Source organism: Callithrix jacchus, chromosome 5, assembly GCF_049354715.1.
Source record: "Callithrix jacchus isolate 240 chromosome 5, calJac240_pri, whole genome shotgun sequence".
Taxonomy (NCBI): domain Eukaryota; kingdom Metazoa; phylum Chordata; class Mammalia; order Primates; family Cebidae; genus Callithrix; species Callithrix jacchus.
This window is the reverse complement of record NC_133506.1, coordinates 33,958,920-33,983,109: the sequence shown is the minus strand read 5'-3', so window position 1 is coordinate 33,983,109 and position 24,190 is coordinate 33,958,920. Positions and strand designations below refer to the sequence as shown.

At 39.8% G+C, this 24,190-nt stretch overlaps 1 protein-coding gene and 1 pseudogene across 47 annotated transcripts in view; both read right to left on the bottom strand.

The window, feature by feature from the left end:
- RALGAPB (Ral GTPase activating protein non-catalytic subunit beta) overlaps nucleotides 1-24,190 on the bottom strand; it is a 129,820-nt gene that overhangs the window by 34,881 nt on the left and 70,749 nt on the right. For 26 of the 47 annotated variants that reach the window (XM_078371644.1, XM_035298592.3, XM_054255340.2 and 23 more), the window contains 9 exons: nucleotides 23,794-23,961; nucleotides 23,215-23,329; nucleotides 22,692-22,839; nucleotides 17,352-17,416; nucleotides 16,195-16,324; nucleotides 13,923-14,056; nucleotides 6,682-6,864; nucleotides 5,546-5,697; nucleotides 150-337 (listed from right to left, as the gene is read on the bottom strand). In XM_078371644.1, the coding sequence (XP_078227770.1) occupies nucleotides 150-337; nucleotides 5,546-5,697; nucleotides 6,682-6,864; nucleotides 13,923-14,056; nucleotides 16,195-16,324; nucleotides 17,352-17,416; nucleotides 22,692-22,839; nucleotides 23,215-23,329; nucleotides 23,794-23,961 (1,283 nt within the window). The remainder of the gene's footprint in view (nucleotides 1-149; nucleotides 338-5,545; nucleotides 5,698-6,681; nucleotides 6,865-13,922; nucleotides 14,057-16,194; nucleotides 16,325-17,351; nucleotides 17,417-22,691; nucleotides 22,840-23,214; nucleotides 23,330-23,793; nucleotides 23,962-24,190) is intronic. The other 21 variants (XM_035298594.3, XM_078371641.1, XM_035298599.3 and 18 more) reach the window with 1 other exon arrangement.
- Nucleotides 7,769-9,510, bottom strand: LOC144582471 (melanoma antigen preferentially expressed in tumors pseudogene; annotated as a pseudogene).

Sequence of the window (24,190 nt, the reverse complement as noted above, 5' to 3'; positions counted from 1 at the left end):
CTATTTTTCAGGTGCTATTGTCCCACACCTTGAAGTCTTTTTGATCTGCTTAGAATCTGTAGTCTGTCCTTCCCTGATCCTAGAAACAGCTTCATGGTACTGGTAACACTGATTTAGAAGTAGAGAAGGCTCAAAGTACTAAAACTTACTCTGCTCATTTCCAAGAGGTTGTTCCAGCATTGCCAGGATGACACTGTTATCCAAGACAAAGTACCGGAAACTATGCTTGTTTATGGTTGGCAGCCTGGAGTATTTAATCAAAGTGGTCTCATTCACAAGACTACAAGGAGAGGCAGGACCACTAGGTGAAGGAAATGCGCCAAGCAACTGCATAATGCTATGGAGAATGGAAAAGATAACAGTTAATTCCCAAAGCAAAATCTTCAGTTTACCTCGTGCATCAATGTGTCCTTCCACTCTTCTGAATTTTAATTGACCACAGCCATGCTTCTTGACAGGTCAGATTTACTCCTTGTGGTGAATGCCATGGCATGCTGTCCAGACTCTCCCCTCCAAGATTAAAAGATTACCCCAGATGCATATTTGTATGTCTTTATTTCAGAGACATTTATCTGCCTTTCCAGTCTGGTCAATATCCAGAAAAGAAAATACAGTTAGGCTGACATAATGTGATCTCAGTGACCTTACCAACAACCTATTTGATATCTTAGAATCTTGCATGGAACACAACAAACTCATATTCCATATGCTTTGTGACAACATCTCTGTCCCATTTTAGAAAACCAAAGCCATATTTTCTCATTATTGATCTCCTGGTGTTTCTCCTATTTTCTGCAAACCATGAGAGGCCTGAACTTAATGCCAAGTTCTCCTGGTCCCTGTAGTTCTTACACAGTCTTCCTTTAGAGAGAGACGAAATGGAGAAAAAAAAAAATCTGTTGAGCAATGTTGCTTTCCATTGTTAGATATCTTTAGGTTCAAGCTTTAGAGTCAAAGAGGAGAGGCCACTCAAGTTGAGAGTTGAGATGATAAATGTGGTGTTGTGGAATACTGGTTTTCCAAATAAGATGCATAGGAAGGGTCAGGTGATATTAGAACCACAAGATAAAATCTTGTTCTAATTGTAAGATACTTTCTTTCTGTGCAAGATAGTCTTCTTTCTTATGAAGATAATTTTTCGTCATTATAAAATGGGAATAATGGTACCTATCTCATAGGATTGTTATGTGATATAATATCATAACATCACAACAATTCACGTAATGTAACAATCCTATGAGATAGGTACCACTATTATTCCCATATACCATTATTATTCCCATTTCACATCATATGAAATGTTATTTCATACAATACATGAACTTGTAGATAGATTTAAAAATCTCTGTGGACCTGAAGGAAATCCTCTGACAATGTGCTTTGTGAGTCTATCTGCTCAATATTTTTATTAATATATTTAGAACACACAGGATATGCTCATTAAATGTACAGCTGACCGAAAGCTGAGTTGCAGAGATAATATACCATAGTAAGAGTTGAGATCCAAAAGAATCTTGAAAGATTAAAAATAATGAGGTAAATCTTAGATGAAGAAATCTCAGGTTTAAATGTAAAGTTCTGTGCATTGCATTCAAACACTCCCAAGTAAGTACAGGATGAGAAAAACAGATGAAAGGTAAATGTGCGAAAAAAAAAACAACTCAAGAATTTTAGTTGATTTAATGCAAATCACCAAGACTCAAAATGCAATGCAGTCTGAATACATTTTAATGAAAACATAATATTATACAGAGTTTAAAGATCATAAAATCACATCTAGAACATTGTACTCAGGTGGGTTTGGGTGGCTCACACCTGTAATTCCAGCACTTTGGGAGGCTGAGGCAAGAGGTCTGCTTGAGCTCAGGAGTTTGAGACCAGCCTGGGCAACACAAAAAGACCTTGTCTCTATTTCTTTAAGAAAAATATGGCTGGCCACAGTGACTCTCACCTGTGATCCCAGCACTTCAGAAGGCTGAGGCAGGTGGATCACCTGAGGTCAGGAGTTCAAGACCAGCCTGGCCAAAATGACGAAACCCTGTCTACTAAAAATATAAAAATTAGCCAGGCATGGTGGCACGTGCCTGCAGTCCCAGGTACTCAGAAGGCTAAGGCAAGAGAATAGCTTGAACCTGGGAGGCAGCAGTTGCAGTGAGCCAAGATCATGCCATTACACTTCAGCCTGGGAGACAGAATGAGACTCCGCCTCAAGAAAAAAAAAATGTTTTAAAATAAGAGCATTATCCTCTGCAAACCACCTGTAAGAGGTGAACAGTCAAACCTATGCCAGCTGAGAAAAACCAGGATGATAAAGGGACTTGAATCTTTGTAATACTAAAAAAAGAAAAACTGAAGGTAACGGCAGAAATGAACCAGAGAGAACATGAGCACTGCTTTGGATACTGCTACTGCCTAGACAAAAAGGATTTAATGATCAAAAGTATGAATGAGAACCAATGCATAGAAGTGGGAGAGATTTTAGCTCAATGTAAAGTTTCAAGTTTTTAACAATTAAAATGAAATGGGCAACCTTGAGGGTTATAAAATCCCTGTATTAAAGGCTAAATAATTTGTTACATATGTCTTAAAGGGGACAGGCAAAGGGGCTGTTGAAATGACTTCCAAGAGCCCTAATTCTGAATTCGTATTAGTACACACAGGGGAAAAAAACCTAACCAGCTAATCTGTACTCCATAATTTTCTACTATGTGCTCAGCACACTGTGTTGGCAAAAGAGGCAAATGTGCTCTCTACCCAGACCAGGAAGACAACACTAGCATGCAACACATGTAACCAGGTACAATCATGACAGTATAGAATTCCTTGCTGTGAGGTAGGGTCAGACAGAATGAGCACAGAAGTGCAGGAAAGAGTCATCTTCAGAAGCAGAAAAACCAAAGGTCCCATGGAGGTAGCTAGATTTGCTCTAGGCACTAAATAGTGGAAGATATAGCCAAAGGGAGAAAAGAGAGGTCCTGAAACCCAGGGGAAGAGCATAAGCAGGTATAAGCATGGCCAGTTCACAGCCACAGTGGTCTGTCAGGCCTGACAATGGCAGAAGAAACAAGCTGCAAAGCAGGGGTGGAAAAGATCAGATGGTGCCCTTGAAAATCAGATGGAGGAGTTTAGACAAGGCAGGAAACACATCTACTCAAGGTTTTCAATCATTCAAGCAGCAGGATCAAAATTGTGCTTAAGGATGATGAGTTTTGCAATAGAATACAAGATGAACAAGAAGGGCTAAGAGATTGAAAATGGGGCAATCGGACAAGAAGTGAGGAGGGCCTGGACTAGGATGCTATCCAGGTTGGAGGGGATGGAGGAAATACTTTACAAAAATAAAGTCTGTTAAACTCAGTCACTGGCTTTACATGGGGAATGACAGAGAGATAAATAAGAGAAACAGCCAAAGTTCTGTGTTTACATAATCGGCAAACAGCAATGATACTAAAATAAAGCAGCACTTGTGAGAGAACAGAGAAATCTGGTTAGGGACATGTTTCATAATGTCAGTTTAGACTGAAAACTGGAGATACCATTTGCAGAGTTGCCAGCAGTGACAAGACAACGGAAGAGAAACAGATAAGCCATCTAGCTTACTGACAAGGTTGAGAAGAAACATCCCAAGACTCTACTCGTCTTGAGCACATATCCAATCCTCATGGCCAGTCATGCTCTCATTAAAACCCCATCCAGGCTAGGATGGACCAAACTTATTTTTGTATAATAAAGAGTTTCTAGTGAAAAATGTCCTCTCCTTTCTCTCCATATCCTTCTTGCTTTTCAAGGCACATATTAAGTTTTAGTTCTATGACACTTTTTTTTTTTTTAGACAAAGTCTTGCTCTGTTTCCAGGATGGAGTGAAGTGGCACGATCTTGGCTCACTGCAACCTCTGTGTCCTGGGTTCAAGCGATTCTCCTGTCTCAGCCTCCTAAGTAGCATGAGCGCTACCATGCCCAGCTAATTTTTGTATATTTACTAGAGACAGGGTTTCACCATGTTGGCCAAGATGGTCTCGATCTCTTGACCTCATGATCCGCCAGCCTCAGCCTCTCAAAGTGCTGGGATTACAGGCATGAGCCACTGCGCCTGGCCCTATGACACATTTAAGGTTACTCTGGTCCACACACAGTCTTTTCTCTGAACTTAGATTACTTCTAGTATTCATCATCAGCATAAGCACATGCTTCAGTAGCTGTATTCACATATATATTTTTTATTTTCTAACTATTAGCCAAACCTCCATAAAGTCACTGAAAGTTCAACATTTGCATAGTGAGCAGGACTAAATTACAGGAAGCTCTCTTCTAAAAATTCACTGAATGACTTAAGCCCACAGGAACAGAAACAAATCCAACTTGATTGTGCGTGTCCCAAGTAAACAACCGGCCACTGAACTCACAGAAGATGCTGGGATCTTGGCAAAGGCGGACTTACACACAAATTTTCAAGTGGTTTTCCTGCCACTTTATAGTAAGACCAAAATGAGCAAGCCCACAGACTTGACACTCCTCCTTGCTGCTTTTACATTTTCTGAGGCTTCATCTGCACATGTCCTTTCATAAGCCCCATCTTTCCATGTGTACTATGGTTCCACCTAATCTCCACTACCTGTTCCATTCAGTCCACAAATGTGCCTAGGCTGCCTTCCTTCCCTGTTTCCCCTATGCTCACTTACAAGCCAAACACAAACTCTCTCAACTTTCTCTGCTACTCTTTTTCAAGGTTAGGGTTATGCTCAAAACAGCAGTCTTGAAAAATGTCCTCTCCTTTCTCTCCATATCCTTCTTGCTTCTTACCCACTCCATAATCTGGCTTGCAGCTCAAACTTGACCCATCCTTTCAGAATGAGGTTCAATGTCATTTTCCCTAAGAATGTTACTTTGACTTCCCCTTAGCTGGAAGCATTCATTTCCTCCTTCCAACTCCCCAGCATTTTATTTATATCTCTTCTTTTGGAGAGAAGAGATATAAATTATTTTCCACCTAATATTATAGTTATTTGTGTTCATATTTCATCTTCCCTAGCAGACAAGGTGGTAGAGGTAGGTGGTGACTCAATCGGCTTTATCTTTATGATTCTATTCTCAGTTCTTCAGAGAGTTCATAAATCTTAGTTGAATTAACCTATACTATGTAATATAAACGGTATAGCAGAGAATGCAGACCACTGAGCTGGAAAGTAGAGCTCGTAGTGTAACCACAGAGAGACAGACACCATCTCTGGACTTAGCTACTGAAGTGAGGGTGTGCAATAAGTCTGTCCAAGATCCTTTCTAGCTGGAACACACTATGACTTGAATTAAACGGTATAGAAAAAGAACTCAAACTCTCAACCCCAAGTTCCTAGTTTCTTTTGGTCTAAAAAACTGGTAAAAAATATAGAGAGAGAGATTTTCTTTCCATTTTACTTCTGGAGAAAAAGTACCCTACAGGGGCTACATAACATAAAGCTGAAGAGTCGGGAAGGAAATGAAACAATGTGGATCACTGCTAACCCCATCTAATTCCTAGGCACAATCCCTATGTGGTCACTTCCATACCATGTTAGGGTGGCTTCAGCAGCATCCTTTACCCTCATAGATGCAGGGTTTGGCTCCTTATCTCCTTTGTACTTGACCTCTTGCTCGCTGTTCTTGGACTTACTTCCTGAGATACCCAGTTCCACAATCTCCAGTACTTCCTTAAGGCAGTCCTAAAAGCAGAAAAGGCAGATCCATTTTTGTAACACACCTTTCTCATGAGAAGACAAGGAAATCCATTCAAATGCTAACAGTAGATGCATTTTGGTGGAAGGGCTTCCAGTTTCTTGCTAATTTCTTTAATGGGTATATATTAACTTCATAGTAATATCATAAACTACACCCCCGTCCCTCGATTTCTCTTTAAAGAACTCAATTTGGGTGTTTAGAGAGTTAGATATGTAAATTCAAGACAGTAAATCAAAGCACAAAGAGATAAAATAGAAATTCAGTGAAACCTGGGCTGGTTTAAGACATGGTATAATATTCAAAGGAAATCTTGTAATGACATTTTTAAATAATTTCTGGTATTATAACTTCAGAAGCCATAATGAAAATGACTAAGATTTAATCAACAATATTATTTCTTAAACTACATAAAGGTTTCTATAAATATCCAATGATCTCTCCTTTTATTTGTGCTGTGAATTCCTTATAACACCTGCTTGCCTATAAGGAAGACATTGCATGAAACAATGGTAGAGAACGCAGACTAGTTATCGGCACCCACTTGAGAGTGAAGAAATGAGCATGAAGTAACATTTTTTGATAGAAGCAACCTTTATGGACAAGCTGTGCTCTAGGTTTGCAGCCTGGCAATCAACTGCCCTTCTTTGTTTGGTGAAGGGTGACCAAAGTGCCTACTAGCTATATCCAGTCTACCACCCTTTCAAGAAAGAACAGTATTGATAGTTCAGATAAATTAGTCAAGGTCCCATCTTTCTAAAGAATTTCTCTACGAGTTAATCTGCAACCAAATATAAGCAAAATGACAGTTTTCAAGTTGTACCCAAAAGGACAAGTGCTCCATTATATCTAACATGTATGTTCAGTTTAAAGTGTGCAATACTGTATTTAAATTTAGATATTCTCTCTCAAAAGGCACTTTGCTAGCATACATTGTTTTTACTTAATGGTTTAAAGTAAAATAAATTCACCTTTTCATCGAGCATATCAGGGTGCTCTGTCAGCCAGACACAGAGACACTGAAAAGCTGCCACTATCATGGAGTGCAGATCCCTGGAGTGAAGAGGAGCTGGCCGACTACACTGATAAACAATGTAGCTGCACACAGAACTGATGGCTCGCTTCCGGTCTCCTGAGTCAACCATCACCTTTACCTGAGCATATTCATTTGGAAAACAAAAACAATCAGCCAGGAATTACTGTACCTATTTCAAAGCATTTGCCCTGAAGCTTGACCTATTTGACAATGTGATACACTACAGGAAGCCTTGCTTTTTTATATTCTTTATATACAGGAACAGAATATTTCAGATGTAGCATAATACTCCACAAAAAATAGTGGTATTTTTCAAGTCTTAAAACAGTATTTCATTTTAGCATAGTTTTTTCATGCCCTAAAACCCAAACACATTGTGTATACCTGTTTATCACTGCCAGAGACTGAAAGAACATGGGCACATTTTTAAATCCCTAACCCAGCCTCACAGTGATGCTCTAGGCTCTGCACAGTTCTGTGCAGCTGCTCAGAAACATAATCATCATACAGTAAAGGGCCCAATATTTCAAGTATACAATTGGTCAATTCTGACATAAGTATGCACCTGTGAACTATCACCAGAATCGACAGTGGACATATCTATCACCTCCAGAATCTCTTCATGCACCTTTGCAATCCTTCCTCCCACCTTTTTGCTCCTCTCCCTAAGCAACTGCTGATCTGCTATCACTATAGATTAGCTTGCATTTTTAGAGTTTATATAAATAAAATCATATAATATGTACCTTTTTTTGTTCTGGTTTCTTTCACTCAGCATAATTATTTTCAGATTTAACTACACTTTTAGTTGTATCAATTGTTTTTTTTTTCATATTGCTTCTCTTTATTTCCAACAGTTTTTTTTTTATAACAGTCCACACAGGGATTACCTCCCACATGTACTTTCCAAGCCAGAATCCCCCTTTAGAAATTCAGATTCTATTTCTAACTCTATAGAATGCATCTCCCCAAAGATTCCATCAACTCCTCAAGTCAACATCTGCCCACCCCCAACTTCCCCTTTTTTCCCTCACTCACACTGAATATTTTTCTCAAACTGTGGCTGCTGTGTTGCTTCAAGATGCACTTGAATCCTGGGCTTCAGTGTCTAATTATGCAGAATGAAGCATTTGACATGTGCACCCAGCTAGGCAGGCGTGAAACAGGGGCACAGGATGGGATCTGGGTCATAGAAGGTTCTGTCCCCACAGTGAGGACAGGAGTTGGCACTGAGCCAGACCATGCCAGGCCACCCCAATTCACACAGCAACTCCCTAGCCTGGTGTGCAGATAGGCAAGTCTCCCCAGGTCGAGGGTGCCATTGACGTCCTCCTAACTCTCCATGCGGACAGGATACAGCAAGTGGCTCAGATTATTCAATCCGATGATGTGGTGCACGAGGTTCTCCAGGACAGACATGGAGATGGGATTCCTGCAGAAGCTGAAGGTGGTAAGCTGGGAGCAGTGGCTCAGGGAAGGCAGAAGAATAAGGAGCTGAGTATCCATGATCCCACACTCATCTAAGTCCAGGTCCTGGAGGGTGGCGGAGGTTCTCTCTAGCAGAGCTTGGAGGAGCTCGGGATTTATCTCGGTCAGCATGACCCCACTTAGACTCAAGACACTCAGCTGACTGATGCTGGGGCTCCAGGACAGATGTGTCACATCTTCTTCTGAAAGCCAGCAGTTAGTTATCGAAAGGGTTTCCAAGGGGTTCATCATGCATCTGAGCAACTGATCCAGGCGGCCTCAGAGGAAAAATAAAGAGTCCATGTAGAGCTCCTGGAGGCAGTGGAGACTGAGGAACTGAGAGGTGAACTGGGCGATATACTGCTCCTCCTTCTCTGGGGAAATGAAGGAAGATGGATGGATGTGAGCAAGGAGTAGTCTACATAGATTACTTATCTGGCTCAGGTGAGGAGAAAATTTCACCAAGGAGGTTAGTTTCCAGGTGCAAGTCACTTCCAAATCTTCAATAGAGTCCAGCTGCACCATTTTCAGGATCATCTTGATATTCTGCACAGGCATGGCAAAAAATCTTCAGCTTCTTACAGCACAGGTGTAGTACATCTTTCTTTCGCCTCACTATCTCAATCAGGTGGGTGAACAATTCATCATAGGCACCTTCCTTGAGGGACAGGTCTACGAGAACATCTTTTGGAGTAAAGGGCTGCTCTGCTTCTGTGCTCAAACCATCTATTTTCGCTTCTTTCTCATGGGCTGAGCTGCTTCTGGCTCTGGAAATGAGCAGACTGACCCTTTTTCCAGACCATATGGTCCAGAAGTCTTGATGAGAATGCTTTCCTACATCCAGCACTTTGAGTGTCCACCTCCTGGGGTGAACCTCCTGGGCAAGCAGCACATCAACTCCTTCAAGCACAGCTTTGAAGGTTTCCACGTGAAGCTGCTGTCCCTTCATCAGCACTCCCAGAGGGAGGCAGGTGAAGGGCCAGGCCTGCACCATTGCCTTCAGAGTCTGGTTGTGTTTCCCGTCAAAGTCTGCCCTGAAGAGTGGCGGGAAAAAATTTTGGGGAGCAACTCCAAGACAGCGATGGCCAGGGCCTCATTCTTCAGCAGGCTCTCTGCCCCGCCAGGTCCACGAGTCTCCGTGGGCTCGTCCACAGGCTCATGCTGATGAATCAGCTCTGAATGCAAGTCCGCAAATACCTTCGTTCCATTTTGAAGCGATTCTGGCTGGCCTCAGGACCTCCGACACTTGGATTTCTAGGTCTCAGTCACCGCACTGCGAATGCGCACCCACCCTGAGGAGCTCCAACCACAAGCACCGCCACCGCGGTTCAAAGCATACAGACACACCTCCTCAACTGTGGCCAGTGTTCCAGGGCAGGCGGCTCGGGGTGACCAAGTGGGGCACATCATTTTCTTTGGTCTTCGACCCATTTCCAGAGAGAAAACAGGGAGTTTTTCCACAAATAGTGCACCACACCGCAAAGTTGCTGTTGATAGGTCACACCTGGGGAACAGGTGGGGTGTCCCAGAGCTGTGCCAAAGCATGGCGGGCCCTGCTTCTGGCCATTGGGCAGCTGTGCCCTGAAGCCTTACAGAGATCCCACGTCTGGTGCCAGCAGGGGGCACTGGAGTCAACAGGGACTGTACACAAAGCCCACTTCCTCCCAAGCCCTGTAGGGGGACAGTCAGGTTTCTGTGGAGATGGGGAGGATCTTTTCCAGGTGAGGGGAGAGGGAGGGGCTAGGTGCCAAGCAGAAGGGCCCCATGTTTCCGGCCCAGTCCACGTGTTCTGGCTGGCTTCCCTCTCCCCTCACCCAGAAAAATCTATCAATTGTTCATTCATTTCTATTGCTGAGTAGTAGTCCATTGCATGGATATACCCCAATTATTCTAGTTACCTATTAATAGACACTGGGTTGTTTCCAGCTTCTGGATATTATAAATACAGCTGCTATAAACATTAATGTACAAGATATTTGTATCAATTTATGTTCTCTTGTCTTCTAGGAGTGGAATTACTGGGTCATATGTAGGTGTATGCTTAGCTTTTTAAGGAACAGCCAAGCTGTTTTCCAAAATTGTGGTTCCATTTAACATTCCCATCAACAGTTCCTCCACATCCTCACAAACATTTGGTATGGCCAGTCTTTTATATTTCAGCCATTCCAATAGATTTGTAGTGGTATCTTATTGTGGTTTTAATTGCATTTCCCTAATAATTAATGATATTGAGTATTTTTCATGTGCTTATTTGTCATCTGTATAATCATCTTTGATAAAATGTCTGTTCAAATATTTTGGCCAATTTTTAATTTGGTTGTTTGTTGTATTAGTAAGGGTTTTTGTTGTTGTATTTTGTCTTCTTAAAATATTTTATTAAATGTTTTACAAGGCAACATCCAGACTCCAGAACCAGCTGCCAAGGAGACCCTATTATTCAGTTGGGGTTGGGTAGAGCATGGCTTCCTAACGATCTGTCCTGAAATAGACATGGTGAATAGTATCTCATCTTTAGGGTCCAGAGTGCTCACATGATCAGGCAGGGGATTCTTAAGACCAATCTTATCACTTGGTCCCAGGACACATGATCTTCACTCTGATGCCCAGCCCACCCTGTCTGAGAAGCACATGGATGATGGTATCAACATAGTAGCTAATAGGGTCCCTGCTGTGGATCATCAGATCATACTCAAAGTTCATGGATTTAGTTCTCTGTCCTTCAGTTTCCCTGACACCATACCTCGTAGCCCTTGCCCCACTCTGCATAGCGCAGCACACTACTGAAGGCCCTCCCCACAGAAAACCTAATAATAGTTTATAGCACAGACTCTGTCTGGGCAATGGCATAGAGAATTCTTTCAGGCCACCTTTTCAGCATAAAGCTTTACCTGACCTCAGGGAAGCCAAACCTCTTCTGAACTACCTCAGCCAATTCACAGATAAAGTGGTTATTTTCACCAAGAACATTCTGCTTCCTGGATGCTAAGGTAGTGATTTCTATTCCGGCTGGTGTAACTTGGACCTCAGCTCCAGAGTAGTCACCTTCTGCAAGTACTCGCTCAGTTTATTTCTGAAGATGCTATCAAACTTCCTCTTCTTAGAAATTTTCACCATATTGCTGCTGTGCACCACCAAAAGGAAAGGCTCTTACTGAGTTCTGAGAGTTCTTTATGTAATCTAAATATAAATCTTTCATCAAATATATGCTTTGTAAACATTTCCTCTCAGTCTGTGATTTGTCACCTCGTTCTTTTAACAGTGTTTTCTAAAGAACAGAAGTTTTAAATTTTGAAGTTCAACATATCAGTTTGTTCTTCTATAGTGTAATATCTAAGAAATCTATCCCAAGGTCACAAAGATATTCTCCTATTTTCTTCTAGAAGTTTTATACTTTAGGTTTTCTATATTTTTTTTAAGTAATAGAGACGAAATGTCACTACGTTGCCCAGACTGGTCTCGAACTCCTAGTGCTCCTCCTACCTCAGCCTCCCAAAATGCTGGGATTACAGGCATGAGCCACCATGCCCAGCCAGTTTGAGTTAATTTTTGTTCATAGTGCAACGTATGAATCAAAACTTTTTGTTTTTTTGTATATGAATATCCAGTTGTTTTTATAGTACCTCTGGTTGAAAAGACTATCCTTTCTCCTTTGAATTACCTTTGCACCTTTGTCAAAAATCAGATGACCATTTATGTATGGATATACTATTCTCTCCCACTGATCAATCTGTCCAACCCTATGCCAATACCAGGCTATTCTGATTACTGTAGCTTTATAGTAAATCATAAAATCAGGTAGTAAAAAAGATTTTAAAAATCTTTTTTAATGATTTGCCCTTTATGATTTGCAGGTCCATCTAGGGCTAATTATTCCTTACTACTGAGTATACTAAAGGTCACAGGAAATAGTACCTTACTCTAAAAGACAGTGTGCTCCTGTATGTCTCATTAATGGCTGTTTTTATTTTCTGTACCAGTAACTGCTTCTCACAAAATTATGATGTCCATCCTGGAGGAGCTTTGAGGTAACCTCTAAGTGGCAATAAAACATCTTAGGTTTTATTGCTTATTTTGTTTCTTACAGCTTAGGTAAGTCACAGCCTCTGACACCTATTGCCACAACTGAAAAATGAGGGTCTGAACCATATCATCCCAGACAGTAGCACCTGTTTATCAGCTCTTTGTTCACAAAATATTTTATGTATTTCCTCAATTATGTATTATATGTAAGATAATCCTGCTCATCTTACTGACAAGAAAACACTTAGATGTTAGAGAAAATGCAAAGAAAGTGAAACCTTCATACACTGGGAATGTAAAATGATTCAGTTACTATGAAAAACAGTTTGGCAGTTCCTCAAAAAGTTAAACATAGGGTTACTATATAACCCAGTAATTCTGCTCCTAGGTGTATACCCAAAAGAACTGAAAAACTGGTATTCAAACAAATACATGTACATACATGTTCACAGCAGCAATACTGACAATAACCTAAAGATGAAAACAACTCAAATGTCCATCGAGTGATAAACGGATAAACTGGGGTATATACATACAATGAAGTATTATCCAATCATAAAAAGGAATACAGTTCTGACACATTCTACAATGTAAATGAAACTCGAAAACATTACGTTAAGTGAAAGAAATCAGAGACAAAAGGTCACACATTGTATGATTCCATTTATATGAAATGTCCACGATAGGCAGATCCATTGAGACAGAATGCAGACTGGTGGTTGTCAGAGGAGGAGGGGTGGGGAGGCTGAAGCAAAACTGCTTAATGGGTATGGGTTTCCTTTAGGGGTGATAAAAACTTTTTGAAACTAGAGGTAGTTGCTCAACATTGTGAATGTACCAACAGTCACTGAATTGTTTGCTTTTAAATGGCTAATTTTATATTATGCAAATTTCATCTCCAAAGAAAGAAGACGCTTAAGAGAAGCACAAATGACCACCCAGTTCTAAGGTTCCACAAAACTGAAATACCAGCTGTGAAAGAAAACTGTAAAGTGTAGCCAAGGCCGGGTGCAGTAGCTCACACTTGTAATCCCAGCACTTTGGGAGTCTGAGGTGGGTAGATCACTTGAGGTCAAGAGTTTGAGATCAGCCTGGCCAACATGGTGAAACCCCATCTCTACTAAAAATACAAAAATTAGCTGGCCTTGATGACGTACACCTGTAATCCCAGCTACTCAGGTGGCTGAGGCAGGGGAATTGCTTGGAAGCAGAGGTTCCAGTGAACTGAGTTTGCACCACTGCACTACAGCCTAGGCAACAAAGCAAGACTCCATCTCAAAAAACAAAACAAACAAAAAAAAAAGTATAGCCAATTTTCACTTATCTCTGATAATGGAAGATGGCAGAGCCACAGGTAATCCCAAATGGCATACATTAAGATAATCACTTTTTACAAAATCAGTATGTATTCTATTATATGCAAATAAATAAATGGCAAGTATTGAAATGTTTCCTATATTTTAACAGTAAAAATCTCATTCATACTCTTTGAACCTATTTTTAAACAGTAAAGTTCATTTCATAAAACTTCACTTGGAGGCTCAATTTTGCACACTTTGGATATAAACCAAACTAAATCAACACTAGTGATCAACACTGAAATACCCACACAAAGGGTCAAGAGATAGAAGAAAAAAAGAGCTAAGGCCAAAGGCTGTTGGGGTAAAATAAAAGGACTGTCTTCCTCACCTTTGCAAGGCCAGAGAGGAGCTCTAGAGCTGCCAGTGATATGCTCATGTCTTGGCGCCACTGGGAGTTGAGTCTTTGAGTGACGAGATGAATGCTGCGAATCAGGAGCCCAGCAGCTGAATCTGTATTAAGAGCTAGGATATAACCCCAATGCCACATCCCACAGGGAGGGAAAACAACTAAGCATTAGTAACGAGAAGCACAGCATCCACTAGGCACAGACCATAGCAGCCACAGTGAGAACGACGGGCACCCACACAGTGCTATGCTCCCCACCCCACTGGCCTGAGTGCCAAGTCCGACTAAACGGTGCACAGGCACATGTGCTGGACCAGAGCAGCTTCTAGCTCCTGGTTCATGCACTTTCACAAAACTGTGGGATTTGGCAGTTTCAGTGTCATTTTTATAACAATGTAAATCTTAAAGTTTATAAATTATCAACTCATAGAGAGCTACATTTTCAAAAAGTGATGAAAAGGCTATCAATTATTTCCTTAAAACTTTATAGAGGAAAGAGTTCAAATTTTACAGCCTCCTCAGATGCTGGGAATTACTCTAAAGCAAGCATCTGTTGAAATTACTTACAGAGTTTAAACCATCAAAACTCACATGCAATGCCTTTTCAAACACACTTTAACATTTAATTCTCCAAGATTACTTTAATATTTCTAAAAAAAAACTAAATAACCAAGCCACTGTATTTTTATTTGGGCTACAATCTGTATTTAAAAGTAATTTCTAGTTAGCTAATAGAAAATTAGAAAAAATTAAATAAGGACGATTAAACTGAATTTATAAAAAAAAAAAGCTTTAGGGACATTATACCTGTCGATCCTATCAGAAAGAGGGCAGTGACAACAGAAAAAGGAATGATCATTAAAGAGAGACACTCATGCGACACTAACACAAATCAGGATTTCTTAGTAAAAAATATTTTACGACATTACAAGCAGAGCTCACTAACACCAGTTCAAAATGCTGAAACAAACAATAATCACTTAAAACATTTATATTAGAACACATGCAGTAATAAAAAACCTTTCTTTTTTTTTTTTTTTTGAGATGGAGTCTCGCTCTGTTGCCCAGGCTGGCGTACAGTGGCGCAATCTTGGCTCACTGCAACCTCTGCCTCCCAGATTCAAGCAATTCTCCTGCTTCAGCCTCCCAAGTAGCTGGGATTACAGACACCCGCCACCACCCCCAGCTAATTTTTGTCTGTTTAGTAGAGATGGGGTTTCACCATATTGGCCAGGCTGATCTCAAACCCCTGACCTCAGGTGATCTGCCCACCTTGGCCTCCCAAAGTGCTGGGATTACAGGTATGAGCCACTGTGCGCAGCCAGTAATGACAAATTTATTTAGCTTAAACATGTTTTAGAAAGCATAAACAATAAATTTTCAATCTATAGAATACCTAAATCTACATACACAGTGAATAAGATACTTTAAATAACTTATTTACAAATATATTTAAAGGTGTTATTCAAATATCCATATAATAGCTTTATGTATCTGATATGTTCAAGGATACCTGTTGCAAACTTAAATCATAGAAACATGGCTCATTAACTTTCCAGATGATTAAAAAATTAAGCTCACATCTAAGAATCTAGATATCACTCCAATCTAGTTGGATAAATGCTCAACAGATTCAATACACTGTTAATACTTGTGTAGAAAAACATAAAAGGTACTCCACAAACTCACAGAACTGATAAAACAACTGCCCAAGGTAGGGGAAAACCCTGTATAAGATGCTTGGCTGGCAAATGTTTTAGTTGGCAGGGCAGAAAATAGAAATGTTTCAGGACTAAAGAACCTAGTGAATAGGGTACACAGGTTTTAACATGAAGAGATGCTCTCCTCTGGGTTGCTATCTAATGCATTTCCCATCACCCTCCTTGCCACAGTGTAATAACTGGCTTACTGGACATCTCTGCCACTATACTGAGCTCTGAGGCATAGCCCACATCCTGTTTGGTTCTCTACCGCCCCACATAGTAGAGAATTCAGAAATGTTTCTGGATCACCCACTACTATCAATTATAAAATCTAACATACTACCCCAAATCTAATACACTACACAAAAGCTATACAGCTAAATTAAAAAGATTTGTTTTCTTTCTCTTAGCTTCTTAGACTGACATCCTCTCTATCACACTTAAGTACATTAAAAAATCATGAACATTAAAATTTTAATGTTTTCGTTTTATAAATGTGAGCATTAAAGTCATTCTATTAAACTTTGAATTTCAAAAGAAACATGACTTACCATAATCTCTTAAGAGAGCTTGAGCGGGTCTCTCACTATCGGGAGTTGTGGGCTCTGTGCTTCCACCACTTGCTGAACTAATACCACTATTAGTGCGACTATGACTCTTCAGGTTATTTTCTCCACCACCCTAGTTAAATGAAATGAATCAAGTGTTTGAGGGTTACATCACAGTTTACAAGTATAAATAAAAGTCAATCATTAAAAACCTGTTGATAAAACAGAATGTGCCAACTGAATAGCACGAACTGATAGTAACAGATAAAAATTGACAAATGATTAAAACCACTATGGTATTTTTACAGAGACACATCTGCTGGAGGGCACGAAGGATCTGACTACTACAGGTGCCCATACTGGGGGTCTTCTTTGCCACTATTTACAAAGGGCCAGCCCAGCTTTTTCATCTTGACTAGACTTCACCAGCTACTGATTCTGAGTCCTTAAGGAAAATACCCCAGTGCCTCCTAAGCAAAACTTCAGAACAGAAATATAAGCTTAATAAACAAACAACAACAACTTTCAAATATAGTTATATCAGAAAACACAAACAATAAAATACTAGGGTTAGCATGAAGATATGTAGAGGTGCTAATAAACCTATCTATTAGACTTACCTAATTTTTTCCCCATATAAACACAATTCATTATATTCAGATCAGTAAATTATTATTAACCACCTAGAGAGACATGAGTGTAATTTCCTTAATAATAATTTGATCACTCATCCTACATCAACCCAGCTTATCCTAGTATACCCTATTAATACTTAGGTCTAGAGGGGTTAGAAAGAAATGATGAGAAAGAAAAAGTTAAACTAGATGCTTGCTGGCTAGAGCTTTTCCTAGATTATTCAACCAAGTTCGTCACCACAGCAAAACAAGTAAGAGTTTTAAGTAGATACTGTTCAGGAATAAAGACTGGATTTAGCTGGAGTTTCTCTCATATAGAATCTCTCGGGGACCTGATGTATAGCTTTTATGAGGCACTGAAAAGTAATCCTCAATATATACTTTATTTTTAAACAGAATCCTTCTGAGTCAATGACTAGGATTTACAAACCAAAGGCCATTAAAATTCACAAAGATGGACATTTTGGTACATAATTTACATTAAATCCAAAAGTGATATTCTCTGACAGATTATATCTTACTTACTATCTCCATCTGGCAACCAATGGCTTCTAAAAGTGCTGAATCTTGAACAATATTTAACATTGCCCCTGCAACAACAACAAAACAGTATTTTATATAAAATATACAAGAACACTAAAATTGCTAAGACATTTTATATGATTAATAGTGAGATAAGAATATCATTTTGGTTGAACATTCCTGAAATACCCAGGAAATTACAGTTGGCCCTTAAACAACATGAACTTGGACTGTACATATGCAGATTTTTTTCAATAAGTATGTTAGAAAATTTTTTGAAGATCTGTGACAATTTCAAAAAACTCCCAAACTATATAACACAAAAATATCCAAAAAATGGCTCAGTGCAATGGCTCACACCTGTAATCCCAGCACTTTGGGAGGCTGAGGTGGGCGGATCACTTGAGGTCAAGAGTTCGAGACTTGTAATCCCAGCACTTTGGGAGGCCGAGGCGGGTGGATCACAAGGTCAACAGATAGAGACCATCCTGGTCAACATGGTGAAACCCCGTCTCTACTAAAAATACAAAAAATTAGCTGGGCATGGTGGCACGTGCCTGTAATCCCAGCTACTCAGGAGGCTGAGGCAGGAGAACTGCCTAAACCCAGGAGGCAGAAATTGTGGTGAGCCGAGATCACGCCATTGCACTCCAACCTGGGTAACAAGTGCGAAATTCCATCTCAAAAAAAAAAAAAAAGAGTTCGAGATTAGCCTGGCCAACATGGTGAAACCCCATCTCTACTAAAAATACAAAAATTAGCCAGGTGTGGTGGCATGCACCTATAATCCCAGCTACTCAGGAGGCTGAGGCACAAGAATTGCTTGAACCTGGAAGGTGGAGGTTGTAGTTAGCCAAGATCATACCCCAGCACCCCAGCCTGGTCAACAAAGGAAAACTGCATCTCAAAAAAAAAAAAAAAATTTTTTTTTTAAATTATAAAAAGTTAAAATTGGCTGGGCAGGGTAGCTCATGCCTGTAATTCTAGCACTTTGAGAGGCCAAGGCAGGAGGATTGCTTGAAGCCCTAGACTAGAGTAGGCAATAAAGCAAGACACTGTCTCTAAAAATAAATTAAAAAAAAAAAGATTTAATGTATCAAAACTTACATAAACAAACACTTAAAAGACCATACATGATGCCATTTGCAGTTCTGAGAAATGTAAACAAAGATGCATTATTAAATAATTGCATAAAAATAACTGTGGTACATACTGTACTTCTGTAATAATTTTGTTGCCTCCTCCTGTTGTTATTGGGGTGAGCTCAAGTGTTAACGAGTATCCTCCCTAAAATACAATTTGATGCTAACCATCTCCATGTGAGTAGTTCACCTCTCTAGCAGATTGAATATTGCAGTAAATTGCATATCATGGTTCTCCCATATTTTTATCATGTTTAGTGCAACACCATGAACCCTGACTAACACCGTGGGACCCATACGTGCCACTAGTGATACTGGAAGTGCTCCCAAGAAGCAAAGAAAAGTCATTACATTACAAGAAAAAGCTGAGTTGCTTGATATGTACTGTAGATTACGGTCTGCACCTGTAACTACCCAACATTTCAGATGATTCATCTTGTAAACAGACAATTTACAGCATCAATAAATACAGTACAGTACTACAAATGTGTGTATGTGTGTCCATGTATGTGTATTTTTAGTAGAGACGGGGTTTCACCATCTTAGCCAGGCTGGTCTTCAACTCCTGACCTCGTGATCCAACCACCTCGGCCTCCCCAAGTGCTGGGACTACAGGTGTGAGCTACCACACCCAGTCTTTTTTTTTTGGAGACAGAATGACAGAGTTTTGCTCCTGTTGCCCAGGCTGGAGTGCAATGTCACAGTCTGGGCTCATTGCAACCTACACCTCTCAAGTTCAAGCATTCACCTTCCTCAGCCTACCAAGTAGCTGAGATTACAGGAAGGTGCCACCACACCTGGCTAATTTTTATATTTTTCGTAGACATGGGGTTTCATCACGTGGGCCAGGCCGGTCTCATGATCCACCCGCCTTGGCCTCCCAAAGTGCTGGGATTACACCATGTACTTCTTAATAAAATATTCCTTTCTCCAACATACTTTATTGCAAGAATGTAGTATATATTAATATGCATAAGATACAAAATACCTGTTAGTCAACTGTTACTGGTAAGGTTTCTGGGCAACAGTAGGCTATTAGCAATTAAATTTTCAGGGAATCGAAAAATTATATGTGGATTTCAACTGCTGAGGGAGTTGGCATCGCTAATCCCCATGTTGTTCAAGGGTCAACTCTAATAACAAATCCATTGATTGGTCAGAAGAGACTCTAAAAATTCCCTAAGTCTGGCCAGGTACATTGGCTCATGCCCATAATCCCAGCACTTTGGAAGGCTAAGGTAGGCAGATCACTTGCGATCAGGAGTTCGAGACCAGCTTGGCCAATATGGTAAAACCCAGTGTCTACTAAAAAATACAAAAATCTGCAGGGCACGGTGGCGGGTGCCAGTAATCCCAGGTACTTGGGAGGCTGAGGTGGGAGAATCACTTGAACCTGGGAGGCAGAGGCTGCAGTGAGCTGAGATCATGCCACTGCCCTCTAGCCTAGGTGACAGAGCGAGGCTCTGTCTCAAAAGAAAAATTTTTCCTAAAATAAATGTGGGCCAGGCACAGCAGACCACACCTGTAATCCCAGCATTTTTGGAGGCTAAGGTGGGAGGACTGGGGGAGCCCAGTAGTCCAAGACTAGCCTGGGCAATAAAGCAAGACTTCATTTTTTTTTTTTCTTTTTTCTAAAAAAACAATTAGCCAGGCATGGTGGCACATGCCTGTGGTCCTAGCTACTTCAGAGGCTGTGGTAGGAGGATCACTTGAGTCCAGGAGGTTGGGCTGCAGTGAGCCATGATTGCACCACTGTGCTCCAGCCTGGGCAACAGAGCAAAGAACCTGTCTCAGGGGGAAAAATAAATAAATAAATAAAACCTAAATAAATAAATTTTTAAAAATGAATGTGAGGATCAAACTTTGCTTTATTTTAAAACATGCTCATTATCAGATTTTTTTTTTAACTGGTAAAAAAGACCAGATGTAAACATCTCAATTTCAAGGGTAATACAAACTAAGGAAAATATTATGGAATACTTTTAAAAACTAGGTTCTGGTCTTAAAAGTAAAACAGAAATTACCGTTTTTTTCTACTGGTAAAAAGAAAATAAGTAAATAATATAAAACAAAAATTATAAAATAAAAGTCACAGCAATACTTTTCTGACCACACTGCTTTTTAAGAATAATTAAAGCCACACAGTCTGGGGCTTATCGACATCTGCATACCCTAAAGTAAGCCTCATTGATTTATTATAAAGGAACCCACTGTCCTGGAAAGGCTAGGACAGAAATGAGAGGATGAGCCTAAAGCACTGCTTCTCATTCCAGGGGGAGGTACTCTTGCCCACTATCAATAAAAAGAAGACGGAAAGAGCTTTGCCACTTTATGACAAGAGTAACAAATGACTCTTCCTTGGAAAGTATATAGGGAGGGCCTCAGAGTAAGGGTATAACAAAACCAAATATGCTTCAATCGTAAAAAATTATATGATTTTAAGCAACATTATGTTATTTAAATAACCTAAAACATTGTAACTTGGAAGTTCTCACATATCAAAACATCCCACTCCACATACACCACCCTCTGTGTTCAGAATGTATCTGAGATAGTTATTGAAGCCACTGGTAGACTCTTGTTCCAAACCTTGGTCAGACTGACCACATTAACTTCAGAAGGTCTCTAAAAGCCCAGCCTAAACAAGAATATAGCTATATATCATAACTGGGAATATAAAAAGCAAAAAACTCCATTTCTGAGTCTAGAAAATCATGTCCACAACTAAATTAATGGCATTTGAGACTTATGAGACCCTAAAAATTTTTTTGCCCAGCTACAGACAACTCCAGTCACCTACTCATTGGGTGTCTCTGGTTTTTGGGTGTCTCTCATATCTGATAAATAAAGTTTTTCACTGTTGTGATCCATCTCTTCAGGATCTGTCTCTATCAGTTTTAGAGGCCTGTCTCTCTCAGTTTTAGAGGCCTTTCAGAAACCATTCCAAGGATTGTGTTCCTGTTGGAAGGACATATACCCCACCTCCTCTGGGAACATTAAGGCTTAAAGGAAACGTCTGATCCCACTTTTGAACAGATAAAAATCTAAGATGCTAGGAAGAAGTCTAATCCTTGTCTTGCTAATGAAGAGAAGAAAGTAAGCCTCTAACCACTGCAAGGTCAAGGCATTCTCAGAGATCAACCACTCCATAAGCAGGGAGTTCTAACTATTACCCAGGTTTGATGGCTGGAATGGTATTTGCAGTCACATGGTTCTGTGGGGACTCCTGTTAGGTGGCTGAGGAAAGCACTACTTTCCTGAGAGCTTCCACTGTCAAGGGTGGTGATCTCAATACCCAGGGTTGCATTTCAGTGGTACCGAGACCCAGAAGCAACAACTGAAAACCCTTTGCTTTCTAATATAATTTGCTGTTTCAAATATAAATATTACTGTTTACCCAATTTGAACATCAGATCAGAGGAAGAAAAGAAGAGCTTCTTTGTTCATCAGGGTCTCTTTGAAGATTTTCAGGGAGATAACACTGTCCATTAGTGCTAACACTAGATTTGTCAATCAACAAATACTTTATATTTTGAAAAACATGTCAAAAAGGGGGAGTTCAAACATTTAAATAAGACAATTTCAGGTTCCGTGCTGTGAAAAAAATGATATGAAATAAGATAATTTTTAGCAAGGTCTGTTAGGAAAGCTCTCTCTAAGAAGATGATGAAGAAGACCCAAACAAAAATCTAGGGAAAGAACATCCCAGCAGGAGGAATATAAAGTAATGCTCTGAAGAAATCATGAGCTGGATGTGTTCAGTGAATGAGAAAAAAAAGGCCAGTGTCAAGGAGGTACAGAGGACTATAAGGAAAATGCAGACCTATGAGACCTGTAAGTAACTGGCAGGAGGACAAGAAAGAGGCAAGAGGAAAGACATCAGAAAGAAAGGAGAAAAGAAGAGAGAGATGGGAAGGAGAGACAAAGAGTAGAGAAAGGAGAGAAGAGAGGAAGAGAAAGAGCGAGGGAGGAAGAAAGCAAAAGCACAAATAAAATGACCAACCAAGACAAACTGTAACACTTTACTTCCCTGATCTCACCCCTTTAAATTTTTGTACATTAAAAAACTAACCGTGCCTCTGACTCAGAAAAGTAGAGCTACACTAGGTTTAGGCTGCCGTCACCCACTGCCACCTCCTCAGCAGGCCTGTAGTCAACAGTACTTGGGTTTTCACCTGCAAAATAATGTGTGAATACAAACCTAATATCATTTGCGTGTTGTTGGGGTCCGTTTCTGTTTGCAAGGCACCTATTAATATATTCACAAGTCTCAACTTCAGGGACAGAAAAGTTATTGGTTTATCATAAGAAGAGCTGTCATCATTACTAAATTTTCCTTCCAGGACCACCTATGGAAAAAACAAATAAATAATATTTAACATCAGCTGTTGCAGCTCATGATGCTGACGTGGGAACAGCTAGAGTAGAGGAAGAGATCAGTCTAATGAGCAAAGCTTTCAGTCTAGTATTAGCTGCTGTGCTAATTCTGTCACTAATACTAACGTTAATAAATGTCCTTAGCCTCTAACTGCTTGAAAACTGGTAGAAAAACTGACAGAAAAAAAAAATCACAAACTAATTTTGTTAATTCACTTGAAATAACTTCAGTGAAATAACTTGAGTTTAAAAATAAAAAAGCTCCTGTTCCATTTTTAACATACAATTTGACTTAAATTAGTACACTAAACAGAATATACAATATAAAAACTTTAACAAAACAATACCTCAGATTTGACTGTGCCAAAATGATGAGGGAGGGGCAACAAAGAAAGCAGGATATTAATGGAGGATCTTCTCAACTCTGTTGGATTTACGTAACTTTTGAATTTTGAGAGTTCTCTGCCAAAAAAATAAAAAGCTATTAGTATTTTTAACTAAAGTACATTTTCAGCTACTGCAAAATATATATAATGCCAAATTTTCCAAATCCAAGCATTGTGTATATGTGTATTGTGTATTTCTAAATTAAATTGTTACCTAACTAAACTAGACACTTACTGATTGATTGACTGATTGATTGATCTAAAATGTAAGGCCTACTCTACAAAGGTAAGACCTCTGTGCTGGAGTTGCTCTTACCCTTCTAGACCAGGCCAGAAAGGATTCAATAACCACAGACAAATCAGAACTAAAGGAGTTCAGGGATGAGGTAGGTCTGGACACACTACACCCATTTAATGTGGCGTGAGTCCCCTTGGACTATGAAGACAACTGGACAGGATACACTGGGAAACTGGGGAGGGAGCACCAACAGACCAGGCCAAATCAGACAGTTGATTTAAAAGCAGAGAATGATAGCTTACCTGTCAGGCAAAATGGTTTCAAGAGCTGAAATAAAGTAAGGAACCACAACATCAATCCCTTTCAAGTCACAGCAGAACAAAGGAGGAGAGTTTAGAATAACGCTGGCCAAGACAGGATGGCACACATAATCATTTATCTGCAAACCTTGAATTAAAAGCATGTAAAATCTAGGAAAGCAAGAAAAAAATTTTAAACAAACTGCTGATCAAAAGTTTTCATAATTATTATTTGCTACATAGTTATCTGAAAGTCTATTTCCACCCTTCACTATTTTTACCCTTTAAAGGGTATTATTATTGGAATTACTGGAATTTACTGGAATTACCTGAATTTTACCCTTTAAAAGGTATTATGGGAAATAAAACAATTCTGATTCATATACACTAACACCCAAAT